This window comes from Nerophis ophidion, linkage group LG25 (genome assembly GCF_033978795.1).
Source record: "Nerophis ophidion isolate RoL-2023_Sa linkage group LG25, RoL_Noph_v1.0, whole genome shotgun sequence".
In the NCBI taxonomy this organism is placed as follows: Eukaryota; Metazoa; Chordata; class Actinopteri; order Syngnathiformes; family Syngnathidae; genus Nerophis; species Nerophis ophidion.
In genome coordinates, this window is record NC_084635.1 from 20,202,601 (window position 1) to 20,217,550 (window position 14,950).

Below are 14,950 nucleotides of genomic sequence, written 5' to 3' on the forward strand. Positions count from 1 at the left end.
ATAAAGTTGGACATAAACTTCCATCCATCCATTTACTACCGCTTATTCCCTTTGGGGTCGCAGGGGGCGCTGGTGCCTAACAATTGGGCGGAAGGCGGGGTGCACCCTGGACAAGTCGCCACCTCATCGCAGGGCACACATAAACTTATATATGGTATTTATTATAATTTTTCAGTCCCTTCAGATGTACTACACACGTGTGCGAGGCTTAAATCATCAATAACATTTCAGCAGCTTGAGTGTTTACCAATTTGTTATCAAATATTTTTGGGTTGATAACATTTTAACAAAGCACATTAATATTAGTATTTCTATGTCTATGTCTCCCGGCTGGGCTGGGAACGCTTTGGGATCCCCCGGGAAGAGCTAGACGAAGTCTGGGTTTCCCTGCTTAGGCTGTTGCCCCCGCGACCCGACCTCAGATAAGCGGAATAAGATGGATGGATTAGTATTTTTATTTACTAATTCCCGCACACATGCCATGCTTCATTTAGGAAGGGTTCCTAAATTCCTTTTCAACTCCATACATTTTGATTTAATTTGAATTTAATTTGTATGCCGAAGTCATGCTATAGTAAACCTTGGCGATATGTAGACCGCAGATCACTTAAGCGTTTTAGGAAGCTTCCAAATTCTACATTTTCCAAACCGTTAACAGGGATGTCTTGAACATACCAAAGAATATAAAAATGAGACCCATTGCCTCCCTGCTCGGCACTCAGCATCAAGGTGTTTCCTTGGGTGTTAAATAACCATAAATGATTCCTGGGCGCGGCACCGCTGCTGCCCACTGCTCCCCACTGCTCCCCACTGCTCCCCTCACTTCCCAGGGGGTGATCAAGGGGATGGGTCAAATGCAGAGGACAAATTTCACCACACCTAGTGTGTGTGTGACAATCATTGGTACTTTAAAGGCCTACTGAAACCCACTACTACCGACCACGCAGTCTGATAGTTTATATATCAATGATGAAATATTAACATTGCAACACATGCCAATACGGCCGGTTTAGTTTACTAAATTACAATTTTAAATTTCCCGCAGAGTTTCCTGTTGAAAACGTCGCGGAATGATGACGCGTGTTTGTGACGTTATTGGCTAAAAGTCGTCTCTTTTCATCGCGCAATTACACAGTATTTCTGACATCTGTGTTGCTTAATCTTTTGCAATTTGTTCAATTAATAATGGAGAATTCAAAGTAGAAAGATGGAGGTGGGAAGCTTTAGCCTTTAACCACACAAACACACTATGTTTCCTTGTTTAAAATTCCCGGAGGTGAAGCTTTACTATGGATCAGAGCGGTCAAGCGAACATGGTTCCCGACCACTTGTCAACCGGCAAGTTTCGGTGAGAAAATTGTGGTAAAAAGTCGCCTCTTACCGGAGATCAGTGGAGCTTGCGCCGTCCATGCAGCTGCCGTGACTTCCCACAGAGACTGGCGTCAACACACCCTTGGACACACCCCTCTGACTATCAGGTACTATTTAACTCACTAAAACACTAGCAACACAATAGAAAGATTAGGGATTTCCCAGAATTATCCTAGTAAATGTGTCTAAAAACATCTGAATTGCTCCCAATGCAATCGCCTTTTTTTTTAAAAACTTTTTTTTCTAGGCTTTCACTATCAATATCCTCATCCACAAATCTTTCATCCTCGCTCAAATTAATGGGGAAATTGTTGCTTTCTCGGTCCGAATAGCTCTTGATGCTGGAGGCTCCCATTATAAACAATCGTCTGCTACGTCCGGTAAAGGCAGGGCTTTTTTATTAGCGACCAAAAGTTGCGAACTTTATCGTCGATGTTCTCTACTAAATCCTTTCAGCAAAAATATGACAATATCGCGAAATGATCAAGTATGACACATAGAATGGACCTGCAATCCCCGTTTAAATAAGAAAATCTCACTTCAGTGGGCCTTTAACTTCAACCATTAAAATTATTCTAGTGGTGTCTGAAGGTATATGGGCTACTACAGTTATGTAGGTACTGTGTCGGCACTTTTTTCCTTCTCAGCAAAATAATTTTATAGTTTTATAGCTGTTGGATGACTTTGCATGAGTACTTGGAGGATACCCATGCAGTCACGGGGAGAAAATACAAACTCCACACAGAAAGACCCTGTGCCCGGGAATCAAACCCGTATTGTGAGGCACATGCACTAATCCCTCTGCCACTGTGCTGCCTTCTGGAAATGTGGCCTTCATAAATTAAGTTAAATATCCCTGCCCTATAGTTTTAAAATATTGATATATTTCAGTTTCTGCAGAACAAATTTGTCTTTTTGCTGGTGTCAACATGCCACCACCCGCCCTCCAGTTGCATTTCATTTCTATCATGAATTTAAAGTTGGCAAATGACTAAGAGCTGTGCCATTTGTCCTCCAGGGAAACTGGCACTCCAATGAATGACCGATGGAAGTGTACAGCAGACTTGAAAGAGGGCTGTGGTTTTTTCAATTGAATAATCTGCGCTTGTTAATCTTGATTTTTTTTTAAAGATTCATCACAATCTAATTAAGGTGTTTGCATAGTTTCTACCAGGCTATTCGGTCTTTTTATTGCATGCCAACTGTGTCTACCATAGGGTTTCTTCTTATCTGATATGAAACATTGGCCAGTTGCACATGGGCGTAAGGCGGGGTACACCCTGGAAGGGACAAGCGGTAGAAAATGGATGGGTGACTCATTGCCATTCCTCTGTTGTGAGTCTCCTCTTAGATCCGTGTGTCCAATCAGAAGCTGCTGTCTGTAGGAAGCACGGGATTGTCCTTTGTGTGCTGCGTTCACGTGGGATTTTGGGCTCTGCAGAGACTGTAAACTCAGCCCCTCCTGCTTGCTGTCTTCATGCACGTTCCAGCCTCCCCCACAGGAAGTTCTACGTTCCCACCATTCGGGAATTAAAGAGAGAGAGAGAGAGAGTCAGTGAGCAGCGTCTGCTACGCTGCCCTGCTGGAATGCGGTATTGCGGACAGACGGGAGCATGTGGCACCATTTTCATCTCTCCAAAAACGTCCATCAATGATTCTCCTAATGACCAGTCTTCTGATGTTACCAGGAGAACAGACTTTTACTGAGAGACCTTTCAGGTTGTCATATTAACCAGGTGATTACTCGGAAAGGGAAAACTGATTTAACCTCAGTTGACAGCTGCAGATTTGAATGAATTAAGAAAGGCAGGCAGAGAGCAAAAACCCCCGCAGAAGTTGTTTGCATGCAAATTACAGCTGCAAACAATTTTATTCCATGAGGAATTATTGCAGTTGTCAGACACTATCCATTCCAAGACAAGTCATTTTCCGATAGGACACAATGAAGACATAATCGAACCGTCCCAGTGGTCAAACCTAAGCAGTGTTAAGTAAATTACTAGTTACTTAAAATGGGAATGAAATCCATCCATCCATTTTCTACTGCTTATTCCCTTCGAGGTCGCGGGGGGCACTGGTGCCTATCTCAGCTACAATCGGGCGGAAGGCGGAGTACACCCTGGACAAGTCGCCAGGGCCAGGGCCAACACAGATAGACAGACAACATTCACACTCACATTCACACACTAGGGCTAATTTAGTGTTGCCAATCAACCTATCCCCAGGTGCATGTTTTTGAAGGTGGGAAGAAGCCGGAGTACCCGGAGGGAACCCACGCAGTCACTGGGAGAACATGCAAACTCCACACAGAAAGATCCCGAGGCTGGGATTGAACCCCAGACTACTCAGGACCTTCGTATTATGAGGCAGACGCACTAACCCCTCTTCCACCGTGATGTCCTAAAATAGGAATGTAATTACAAACATAATTCATACATTTAATTAGGTACCAAGGAAATTACGTTTTCAGTGTACTTGAGTGCCTCAATTTATGGGCTGAATTGATTCTGTGAAGGGGCTCTTAACTCAAAACACTTGTATCTCAAATCAAGGTTGGGCACAGGTACGTCAAGGTACCACTGTGTATATATACAGTAAACTATGTACTAGGGTTGTACGGAATACCGGTATTAGTATAGTACCGTGATACAAATGAACCATATTCGGTACTAAACCGCCTCTAAAAAGTACTCAGGAAACATGTCCCTGGACACAGGAGGACTTTGAATATGACCAATGTGGGATCCTGTCACGACTTGGTATAGGATTCATACCCAAATTTGTGGTATCATCCAAAACTATTGTAAAGTATCAAACAACAGAAGAATAAGTGATTATTACATTTTAACAGAAGTGTAGATAGCATACATTAAAAGAGAAAGTAAGCAAATATTATCAGGAAATGAACAAGTAGATTGATAATTATTTTTGTTACCACTTGTTCTTAATCATTTTGACAAAATAATATAATGGGAAATGACAATATTTTACTGCATACGTCTGCAGCTAAATTAGGAGCCTTTGTTTGTAGGCGTACTACTAAATGACAAGTTGTCTTGTATGGTCACTATTTTATTTAAAGACCAACATGCAAAAAGAAAAGTATCAAAGTATCAAAATAATTTTGGTACCGGTACCAAAATATTGGTATATTGGTATCAGGACAACACTACTATGTACCACATCACGCTTTGAAGTTTGCGTCCTGTATCTATTTTTTTTTTAAGTATATTCTGCGTATTTTTGGCATGATTCAGGCTTTTCGAAGCATAACAATTGCTAAATGATCTAAAAATATCAATACTACAGTATGGCTACTAAACCAAACCAATCAGAGTGCACTGTTCAGTATCGCGGCCACTAATTGGCTGAGCCTCAGGCAGTATTATGTTATTGGATTCAACCAGAATAAAGGGAACTATGTGCGTGTCGAAAACCTTGGTTAAAAAGTCATAACCAGGTAGTCATAGTCTAGCTAGGAAAATACTATATTTGGCAGAGGGGTTAGTGCGTCTGCCTCACAACACGAAGTTCCTGGGTTCGATCCTGCACTTGGGATCTTTCTGTGTGGAGTTTGCATGTTCTCCCCGTGACTGCGTGGGTTCCCTCCGGGTACTCCGGCTTCCTTCCACTTCCAAAGTCATGCACCTGGGGATAGGTTGATTTGGACGCCATAGCTCGGTTGGTAGAGTGGCCGTGCCAGCAACTTGAGGGTTGCAGGTTCGATCCCCGCTTCCGCCATCCGAGTCACTGCCGTTGTGTCCTTGGGCAAGACACTTCACCCACCTGCTCCCAGTGCCACCCACACTGGTTTAAATGTAACTTAGATATTGGGTTTCACTATGTAAAGCGCTTTGAATAATAGAGAAAAGCGCAATATAAATACAATTCACTTCACTAACACTAAATTGGCCCTAGTGTGTAAATATTCGAATGTTGTCCGTCTATCTCTATTGTCTGTTGGCCCTGCGATGAGGAGCGACTTGTCCAGGGTGTACACCGCCTTCCGCCCGATTTTAGCTTTGATAACTGCCTTGTTTCCAAACTGGAAACAAGGCAATAAAACGGCTGATCAAACAAATCAGAAGTCATCGTCATGTAATGACTAGCTGTGCAAGCTAGCTCTCCAATCACCAATCAGCTAAATAGACTCAATATGTTCACTGTGATATTTTGTTGAATTTACGAAACTGAAACAATATAAAATAGTGCCAATGGAAGTTTATAATACTAACCAAGACACTCGTAAACGCTAACAATGTTAGCTTCATTACATTACAATAGCACGTACAAATATGAATGAAAGCACTACTACATACATCACAGTTGGGACGGTTAAGTAAGTAAACGTTGTTTTAGTTATACTGTAAAACCTTCACATGTTGTTTGGAGTAATAAATGAATAATCCATACAAGTAAAAACGCTATGGTCGGCAAGATGACCGATCCTCAATTGTACTTCCGGTTCATAGCTCGGTCTTAACAAAAAGGCAATGCAGCACCTGCAGTAAGGGAAGATGGCGTTATATAACACACAATAACACACATATTCAGTGTGTTTGCTTGTTTCTTTTGTGTGTTTTTTATGATTTACAAACTGGCTGGTTTTCTGTGAAGAAAAATCCATAAATTATCTGTACTGTTTAATAAGCCGCAGGGTACAAAGCCTAGAAAAAAACTAGCGGCTAACTGTCCGGAATTTACAATAGTCAACTCGATTTACTTTGTTTGAACTATAGTACATTTTCAACACAAGTTCACCATTTAAAAGCTCATACATAGGTCATGCATGCAAAGTTATACAACACTTCAAAGTGCACTTGCTTGCTTGTTTTGTGACCCAGCCACATTTTTGTCAAAATCCCTTCTGCAGTCATAGTAGTGGCTACTGTCAGGAATTCTGGGCTCAATAAAAAAAAAACATTCCAGGCATAAGCCTTTGGAGTTAGACTTCTATAATCATACACGGCGCCCGTGCTTAAAATGAATGTTACATTTCCGTCTTGTTCTTGTAACCCCAATATTGCCTAATGAGAAGAGTGTATGGTCACACCCTTAATAAAGAATAAATAGAATGCATGTTCGAAATAAACTGAAACTGAAACTGAACTGAACTTGGACAGGAACAAAAATAATATGAGAGCAGCATGGGGCATTATTAAAAATGGCACTAAGAGGGATTACCCCCAATTATTTTTAGATGGAAATGAAAATAATGACAACATAAAGGAAGTAGTTGAAAGCTTCAATAATTACTTTTTAAATATTGGACCAAAATTAAAAGAAAGGATTCCAGACCCAGTTTGATTGAGGACTATAATGATACCATAGAGTGAAATCCCAACTCTATGTTCCTCACTAATGTGATACAGGAGAAAACAGTTATAATCGTGAAAAAAATGTAAATCTCAGACTTCAACTGATTGAACTTAACGGTAATTCAGTTGCCACAGTCAGACCCAGAACAAACTTAAAGGCCTACTGAAATGAGATTTTCTTATTTAAACGGGGATAGCAGGTTCATTCTATGTGTCATACTTGATCATTTCCCGATATTGCCATATTTTTGCTGAAAGGATTTAGTAGAGAACACCCACGATAAAGTTCGCAACTGGAGAAAAGCCCTGCCTCTACCGGAAGTCGCAGAAAATGACGTCACATGGCTCCACATATATTCACATTGATTTTATTGGGAGCCTCCAACAAAAACAGCTATTCGGACCGAGAAAACGACAATTTCCCCATTAATTTGAGCGAGGATGAAAGATTTGTGTTTGAGGATATTGATAGCGATGGACTAGAAAAAAAAATAAATAAACGTGATAGCAATCGCGTTGCATTGAGACAGATTCATATGTTTTTAGAGACATTTACTAGGATAATTCTGGGAAATCCCTTATCTTTTTATTGTGTTGCTATTGTTTTAGTGAGTTTAACAGTACCTGATAGTCGGAAGTGTACGTCCACGGCCGGTGTTGACGCGCAGTGTCTCGGGGGAGTCGACGGCAGCTGTACGGGAAGCGCAAGCTCAGTTGATATCCGGTAAGAGGCAACTTTTTAACCATAATTTTCTCACCGAAAACTGCTGGTTGACAAGTGGTCGGGATCCATGTCCGCTGTGATCCATAGTAAAGTTTCAACTCCGTGAATTTTAAACAAGGAATCACCGTGTGTTTGTGTGGCTAAAGGCTAAAGCTTCCCAACTCCATTGTTCTACTTTGACTTCTCCAATATTAATTGAACAAATTGCAAAAGATTCAGCAACACAGATGTCCAAAACACTGTGTAATTATGCCGTTAAAACAGACGACTTTTAGCTGTGTGTGTGTGCAGCGCTCATATTCATAACATCCCTTGACGTCACGTGTACACGTCATCATTACGCGACGTTTTCAAGAAAAAAGTCCCAGGAAATTTAAAATTGCAATTTAGTAAACTAAAAAGGCCGTATTGGCATGTGTTACGATATTAGTATTTCATCATTGATATATAAACTATCAGACTGCGTGGTCGGTAGTAGTGGGTTTCAGTAGGCCTTTAACAGCAATACATGAGGATTTAACTGGATTGATCATTTGGATGTTGGATTAGCTCTGTAAAATGTGATTTGGTTTGGAGCTTTGACCTTGTTTTCCAAAATGTGCATTTGTTTTTGACTTTGTCAATGTGTTTTCCTTTTTCTTTTTAAATACATTTTGATTTTTTTTCTCAAGCACTGTTTTTTGTATATAGCGTCTGCATACAAAAACTGTATGATAGAGCAAAAAAAACCAGCATTTTTCTAATTAGACATGCCTGGATTTACAGACGTGTGTCAATCATGAAGTAAATCATAAAGTATGAATGAAGCCACTGAAACATGCTGATTTCAAACATGATGTGAAATCAGATGACCTTTATAATAAGTGACATAACACTGATTCAATTAATCAAGTCCATGAATTGATTAAAGTGTACCCCGACTTAAACAAGTTGAAACACTTATTCGGGTGTTACCATTTAGTGGTCAATTGTACAGAATATGTACTGTACTGCGCAATCTACTGAGAAAAGTTTCAATCAATCAATCAAAAGTGCAATGTTGTTCAGTTGTGTTGAACACTGTACATTATTATTATTTTTTTTTTTTTACACAAACACAACGTTCTCTCATGTTTTTTCTCAAACTGTTTCACCTACAGATGAAAACGGAGGAAATGGTGTTAATTCACTCTCAGAGAGAGAAACGCTGCCGGGGCATACTGAGGTACGTAAGATTGAGAAATGTATTTACAGTTTCTAAATGTCAAGTTATTATTTAGTTATTTGTTTTAGTTTAGCCTGCCTGAATTTAAAAACTGTGAGAAGAGTGTAGAGGACGCTTTTTTATCAACTTCACTCCAAAATATTTTCAAAAGAATCACATTAAAAGACAGTGTGACCTCGTAAATAACAGAACCCATTCATATTTTTATCAAAGGCTGCCAAGGTCCAGCAAATTTGTTGACCATACATTTCAGTCTGTGTGTGATCACTCAGTTATGTTGGTCGTTTTGATAAAAGTAATGTTTTTTTTCCCCCACTGAGTCCTGAACAGCGTCATGTTCTTTTCTGTCCTAGCGCTCACCCTTCAACTTAGGAATGTGTACCTTTTCACATTTGAACAGATACGGTAGAGATTCCTAGAACACTTTTACTCAACGGTACCAATTTTTGGTACTCTTGTGTGTGATTATAGAAGTTATTGTTTCCAACAAAAAAATCTCCTTTTTTTGATATAACATCAATCAATCAATCAATGATTATTTATATAGCCCTAAATCACTAGTGTCTCAAAGAACTGCACAAAGCACATTTATATTGAGCTGATTTTGATTACTGGGGGCAAGTTGGTATATCAATTTTTCTTATTACTGTCAGACTTGGACAAAGGAATGAACTTTATGCAGAGTAGGGATACTTAGTAGGGCTTTTATTTTGACGGCTCTTTCACCTCCAGAGTCAAAGTAATACAATATCTACAAATAACAAAAACTATCGGCAAAAAAGGTTCCAAAAAAAAGGAATAACCAAGAATCACTCCTAAAAGGAGGAAAATACAAAAACCAAGACAAACTATAATTTGCGCCGTATCTGCTATAAAATGTATTAACATAAAACGCTTCAACAGGAAGAAGAAAACAATGACTATAAAAAATTCTACACTTAATCTTAATCTAATAATGGTTAACAAAAAAATCACTCCAAAAATTTGAGGAAAGAATTGTAGAAAAAAATAATAACTCACCACTTCGGTTGAAAATAAATAACACAATTCACTCTACTGAGGAGGAGAAAAATCTACCTCAAAATAGCAGCGTGGGAATTCAGGATCCAGGAAAATAAGCGTGGGACGAGGCAAGGCATGGACATGGACATGGAAGCGAGACAGGCACGAAAACTCAATACAATCTGGCACAGAACAAGGGGAGGCGTGGGCTTATATGACACATGAGGGTAATGGGAAACAGGTGGAAACAATCAGGGGTCAGGGATGACGTCAGACTGATGACACAAGAGGAAGTGGCAGGGCAAGTGGTCTGAAACAAGAGGAGTTACTTTTCAAAATAAAACATGCAATTCACAAGACAAAAGAAACCAAGACAAGACATCCCTCACCGCGGTGTGACAATTACATTTCTGACTCTCATTTGCACTTTGCGGTTGCAATTCCAAGATGTTAGATAGCAGATGTTTGTAACGTGCATCTTTGTTATAGTTGCAATTACCAAGTTTGCTAATCACTAGCATGTACAGTATACAGTATAGCAAATTGATTTAGCATCAATCTAGCGAATTTTGGAGAAGTTGAGCCTTACTTTATGTTTGGGTGTTTTATATCAAGCATACTTGCTTTTATGACATTGAAAATTGCATCATTACCTAGAGGCAGTCCAACTGAGTCCGTTTTAAGTGATGCTTTAGTCATTGTTTCCTCGCCAAGTGTTTGAGCCTGGGTTTATTCTGCAACAGAACCTGACGTCACACGCAACAATATATGGCACATTTTAAGATTTTATATGAATAAATACCTGGTTGTACCCATGGAATACTTTACACAGAATGGGTGTCCCTAAACTTTACCCAGAATAGGTGTAAGACTTTGAGAAATAAGATTTTGCACAGTGCCATAATCTCTGAACTTCCAAATCTCGTCCCAAAGTTTGTTTTTTATGGATTATGACGGCAAAAATGTTCACTTCAGTGTAGTGTTAAAGTTACAAGTTAAAGTACCAATGTACACACTCGTCCACACTAAAGTACACACGAGGTTTAACAACAAATCTTAGGTTACATTAAATATATGTTCTTTTTATTGCAAGTTTGTCCTTAAATAAAATAGTGTACATACTAGAAAACTTGTCTTTTATGAGTAAGTGAACAAACAAAGGCTCCTAATTTAGCTGCTGATGTATGCAGTAAAATATTGTGTCATTTTTCATTCTGTTATTTTGCCAAAATTATTAATGAAAAGTGGCAAAAAAATTAATTATTAATCTACTTGTTCATTTACTGTTAATATCTGCTTACCTTCTCTTTTAACATGTTCTATCAACACTTCTGTTGTTTGATACTTTGATGTTGAAGATGTTGTGATGCCAAAAAATATGGACGTAATCATAGTAGTATCGACTAGATACGCTACTGTACTTGGTATCATTTCAGTGGATGTTAGGTGTAGATCCACCAAGGACTGGTACTTTTCAGAGGCGGTATAGTACCGGATAAGATTAATTAGTATGGCGGTACTATACTAACACCGGTATACTGTACAACCCTACTACAGTGTATAATTTGTTGGAGAAATAGGCTTCCACGCAAAATGGTCCAGGCAAAATGTGTTTTCCTTCGTTGACCAAGACATGCTGGGAAAGACTATTGTTCCGATATTGTATACACAAAGTCGGCTTACCTTAAAACAGAGAAGAAAAATGATTTGTGGGTTATGCTTTTTTAGTTACCCTGTTACTCAGAGTAAACATTGCTCAATGCTTAGTAAATAATCCGTATTTCTATCTTTCACTAAATCTTAGAACCAACAATAGTCTTTATGTATCAGTGGTCTTCTGTCGTTACAACCATTTCCACTAAATGCACAATTATACTCTGCACAGCTGCCTTTTTCATGTCATACATCTCACGATAGTATCGAGGTTATCAGGCACATTAGTATCATCATATTAGCATCAAAGTGTGGAAAGACGTGCATCAATATGAGCTTGGATGACTATTATTATACAGTCATGTGGTCTTTATATTAAACAGCATATTTCATATCAGCCAATTTTCTCTTAACACTAAAAACTTCTTATTTGTTTCGCAAACTAATTAGTTAGTTTAGGTTATTGACACTCAATCATCATTGCTTTTGTGAGTTTTCAGGGGTTTTTTTTGTTCTTTATTTTTTTGTATTGTCAGACACACACAGACGATGCATGTATTAACATAAAAACGGTATAAAAGAGTCATAAGTCAAACTGCCCGTTGAATTTTTCATGTAATTTATTGCAGAAATGTTATTGTATCCAGTATTCCATTTGTGCTGTGATATTCAGGAAACAATATACTGCCACTCTGAGGGGATGTTTTCTTTCCAGCAGACTGTTAATGTGCTTGTGTGACTTATGCTCGGCTGGCCTTTTACTGACTCGCCGCTCTCATTGCTGAATCACAAGACCTCTGTGACTCAAAGAGCTCTTGTCATTAACTAAAAAGAGGACACTGACACAGATTATGCTCAGTCAGCTGAAATTACACATTTTCTCTGAAAATGCATTTTTTATTTTTTTATTTCAGCACATGAATGGAGCACATTGAATCTGTGCTCCTGTGTTAGTTTGATGCTGTAATACACACTATTCCGCTTGCAGCTTCATTTCTGTCTTACTTGTAGACGACGTGTTGCTTTGGTTAAAGATACAGATGCAACTTTTTGCACTACTGATTCAAAATTTCTCCAAGTGCTCTCCTCCTAAAGTATTATACCGTATTTCTTGGACTATTGAACGCACAGGTATATACAAACGCTGTTTCCATATGAGTTGGGAAATTGTGTTGAATGTAAATATAAACGGAATACGATGATTTGCAAATCCTTTTCAATCCATATTCAATTGAATGCACTACAAAGACAAGATATTTTTGATGTTCGAACTCATAAACGTTATTTTTTTTTTGCAAATAATAATTAACTTAGAATTTCATGGCTGCAACACGTGCCAAAGTAGTTGGGAAAGGGCTTGTTCACCACTGTGTTACATCACCTTTTCATTTAACAACACCCAATAAACGTTTGGGAACTGAGGAAACTACTTGTTGAAGCTTTGGAAGTGGAATTCTTTCCCATTGTTGTTGTGTGTAGAGCTTCAGGCGTTCGACAGTCCAGGGTCTCCGCTGTCGTATTTTATGCTTCATAATGCGCCCCACATTTTCGATGAGAGACAGGTCTAGACTGCAGGCGGGCCAGGAAAGTACCTGCACTCTTTTTTTTACGAAGCCACGCTGTTGTAATACGTGCTGAATGTGGCTTGGCATTGTCTTGCTGAAATAAGCAGGGGCGTCCATGAAAAAGACGGCGCTTAGATGGCAGCATATGTTGTTCCAAAACCTGTATGTACTTTTCAGCATTAATGGTGCCTTCACAGATGTGTAAGTTACCCATGCCTTGGGCACTAATGCACCCCCATACCATCACAGATGCTGGCTTTTGAACTTTGTGTCAATAACAGTCTGGATGGTTCGCTTCCCCTTTGGTCCGGATGACATGATGTCGAATATTTCCAAAAACAATTTGAAATGTGGACTCGTCAGACCACAGAACACTTTTCCACTTTGCATCAGTCCATCTTAGATGATCTCGGGCTCAGAGAAGCCGGCGGCGTTTCTGGATGTTGTTGATAAATGGCTTTCGCTTTGCATGGTGGAGCTTGAACTTGCATTTACAGATGTAGCCATCAATTGTATTTAGAGACAGTGGTTTTCTAAAGTGTTCCTGAGCGCATGTGGTGATATACTTTAGGGATTGATATAGTTTTTTGATACAGTGCCGTCTGAGGGATCGAAGGTCACTGTCATTCAATGTTGGTTTCCGACCATGCTGCTTACGTGGGGTGATTTCTCCAGATTCTCTGAACCTTTTGATGATATTATGGACCGTTGATGTTGAAATCCCTAAATTTCTTGCAATTGCACTTTGAGAAACGTTTTTCTTAAACTGTTTTGACTATTTGCTCTCGCAGTTGTGGACAAAGGGGTGTACCTCGCCCCATCCATTCTTGGGCTGAGCATTTTTTGGGAAGCTGTGTATATACCCAATCATGGCACCCACCTGTTCCTAATTAGCCTGCACATCTGTGGGATGCTCCAAATAAGTGTTTGATGAGCATTCCTCAACTTTATAAGTATTTATTGCCACCTTTCCCAACTTCTTTGTCACGTGTTGCTGCCATCAAATTCTAAGGTTATTGATTATTTGCACACAAAAAAAAATATGTTTATCAGTTTGAACATCAAATATGTTGTCTTTGTAGCATATTCCACTGAATATGGGTTGAAAAGGATTTGCAAATCATTATATTCCGTTTATATTTACATATAACACAATTTCCCAACTCATATGGAAACGGGGTTTGTAAGCTGCACCTACTAAATTTTAGATTTTTTTTTAATTTCCCATATATTGGATATTAGCCGTACTGCAGAAATATATGTTGTTACATGAGCTATTTACACAGAAATATTTCCTAAATGTTTATTTACATACCCTAATTGTTTCCAAACGGTGTCTGTAACACAACAGTAAAACGGCTGATCAAACAAAACAGACGTCATCTTTTGGGAACCACTAGCTGTGGAATCTCGCTCTCCAAACAGCTAAACAGACTCCATGGAGACGTCTTGTTGAATTTACTGAGGGATTTGTGAAAACTGAAACAATACAAAAAGAATGCCTTTGTAAGGTCATGATTCTAACACAGACACGTGTAAGGGTGTTCGCATATTAGCGAATGCTAGCGGCGCTAGCTTTATTACATTGCGATAGCATGTACAAATATGCATGAAAACACTCCTACAGACATCACACATGAGACGTTTTAGTAAGTAAGAATTGTTTAGTTGTAGTGTAAAACTTGGAGGGATGAATAAAGAATCCATACAAGTAGAACCATATGAAATGACACTTCCGGTTAAAAGCTTTAAACAACAGGAAACACTGTAGGCATTAACCCAGCAGCATTTTGCACTGAACAAACTTTGTACAAAAGGTGACGCCATAGCACAAACAATAACACACCATTTCATAGTCTTTGCACGTTTTTAATGAAAACTCTTTGAATTACGGCTGTCAGCAAAGACAAATCCATAAACCAGTCGCATCGTTTTATAAACCGCGGATTTCAAAGCGGAGGAAAAAAAGTAGTGCCTTATAGTCTATCCATCCATTTTCTACCGCTTATTCCCTTTTGGGGTCACGGGGGCGCTGGCGCCTATCTCAGCTACAATCGGGCGGAAGGCGGGGTACACCCTGGACAAGTCGCCACCTCATCGCAGCTTATAGTCT

General features: G+C 39.2%; 1 protein-coding gene across 4 annotated transcripts in view; it reads left to right on the forward strand.

Moving 5' to 3' along the window:
- The window catches only part of ano5b (anoctamin 5b), a 135,954-nt gene that overhangs the window by 60,976 nt on the left and 60,028 nt on the right, over nucleotides 1-14,950 (forward strand). For all 4 annotated transcript variants that reach the window (XM_061887647.1, XM_061887649.1, XM_061887648.1 and 1 more), the window contains one exon: nucleotides 8,553-8,617. In XM_061887647.1, the coding sequence (XP_061743631.1) occupies nucleotides 8,553-8,617 (65 nt within the window). The remainder of the gene's footprint in view (nucleotides 1-8,552; nucleotides 8,618-14,950) is intronic.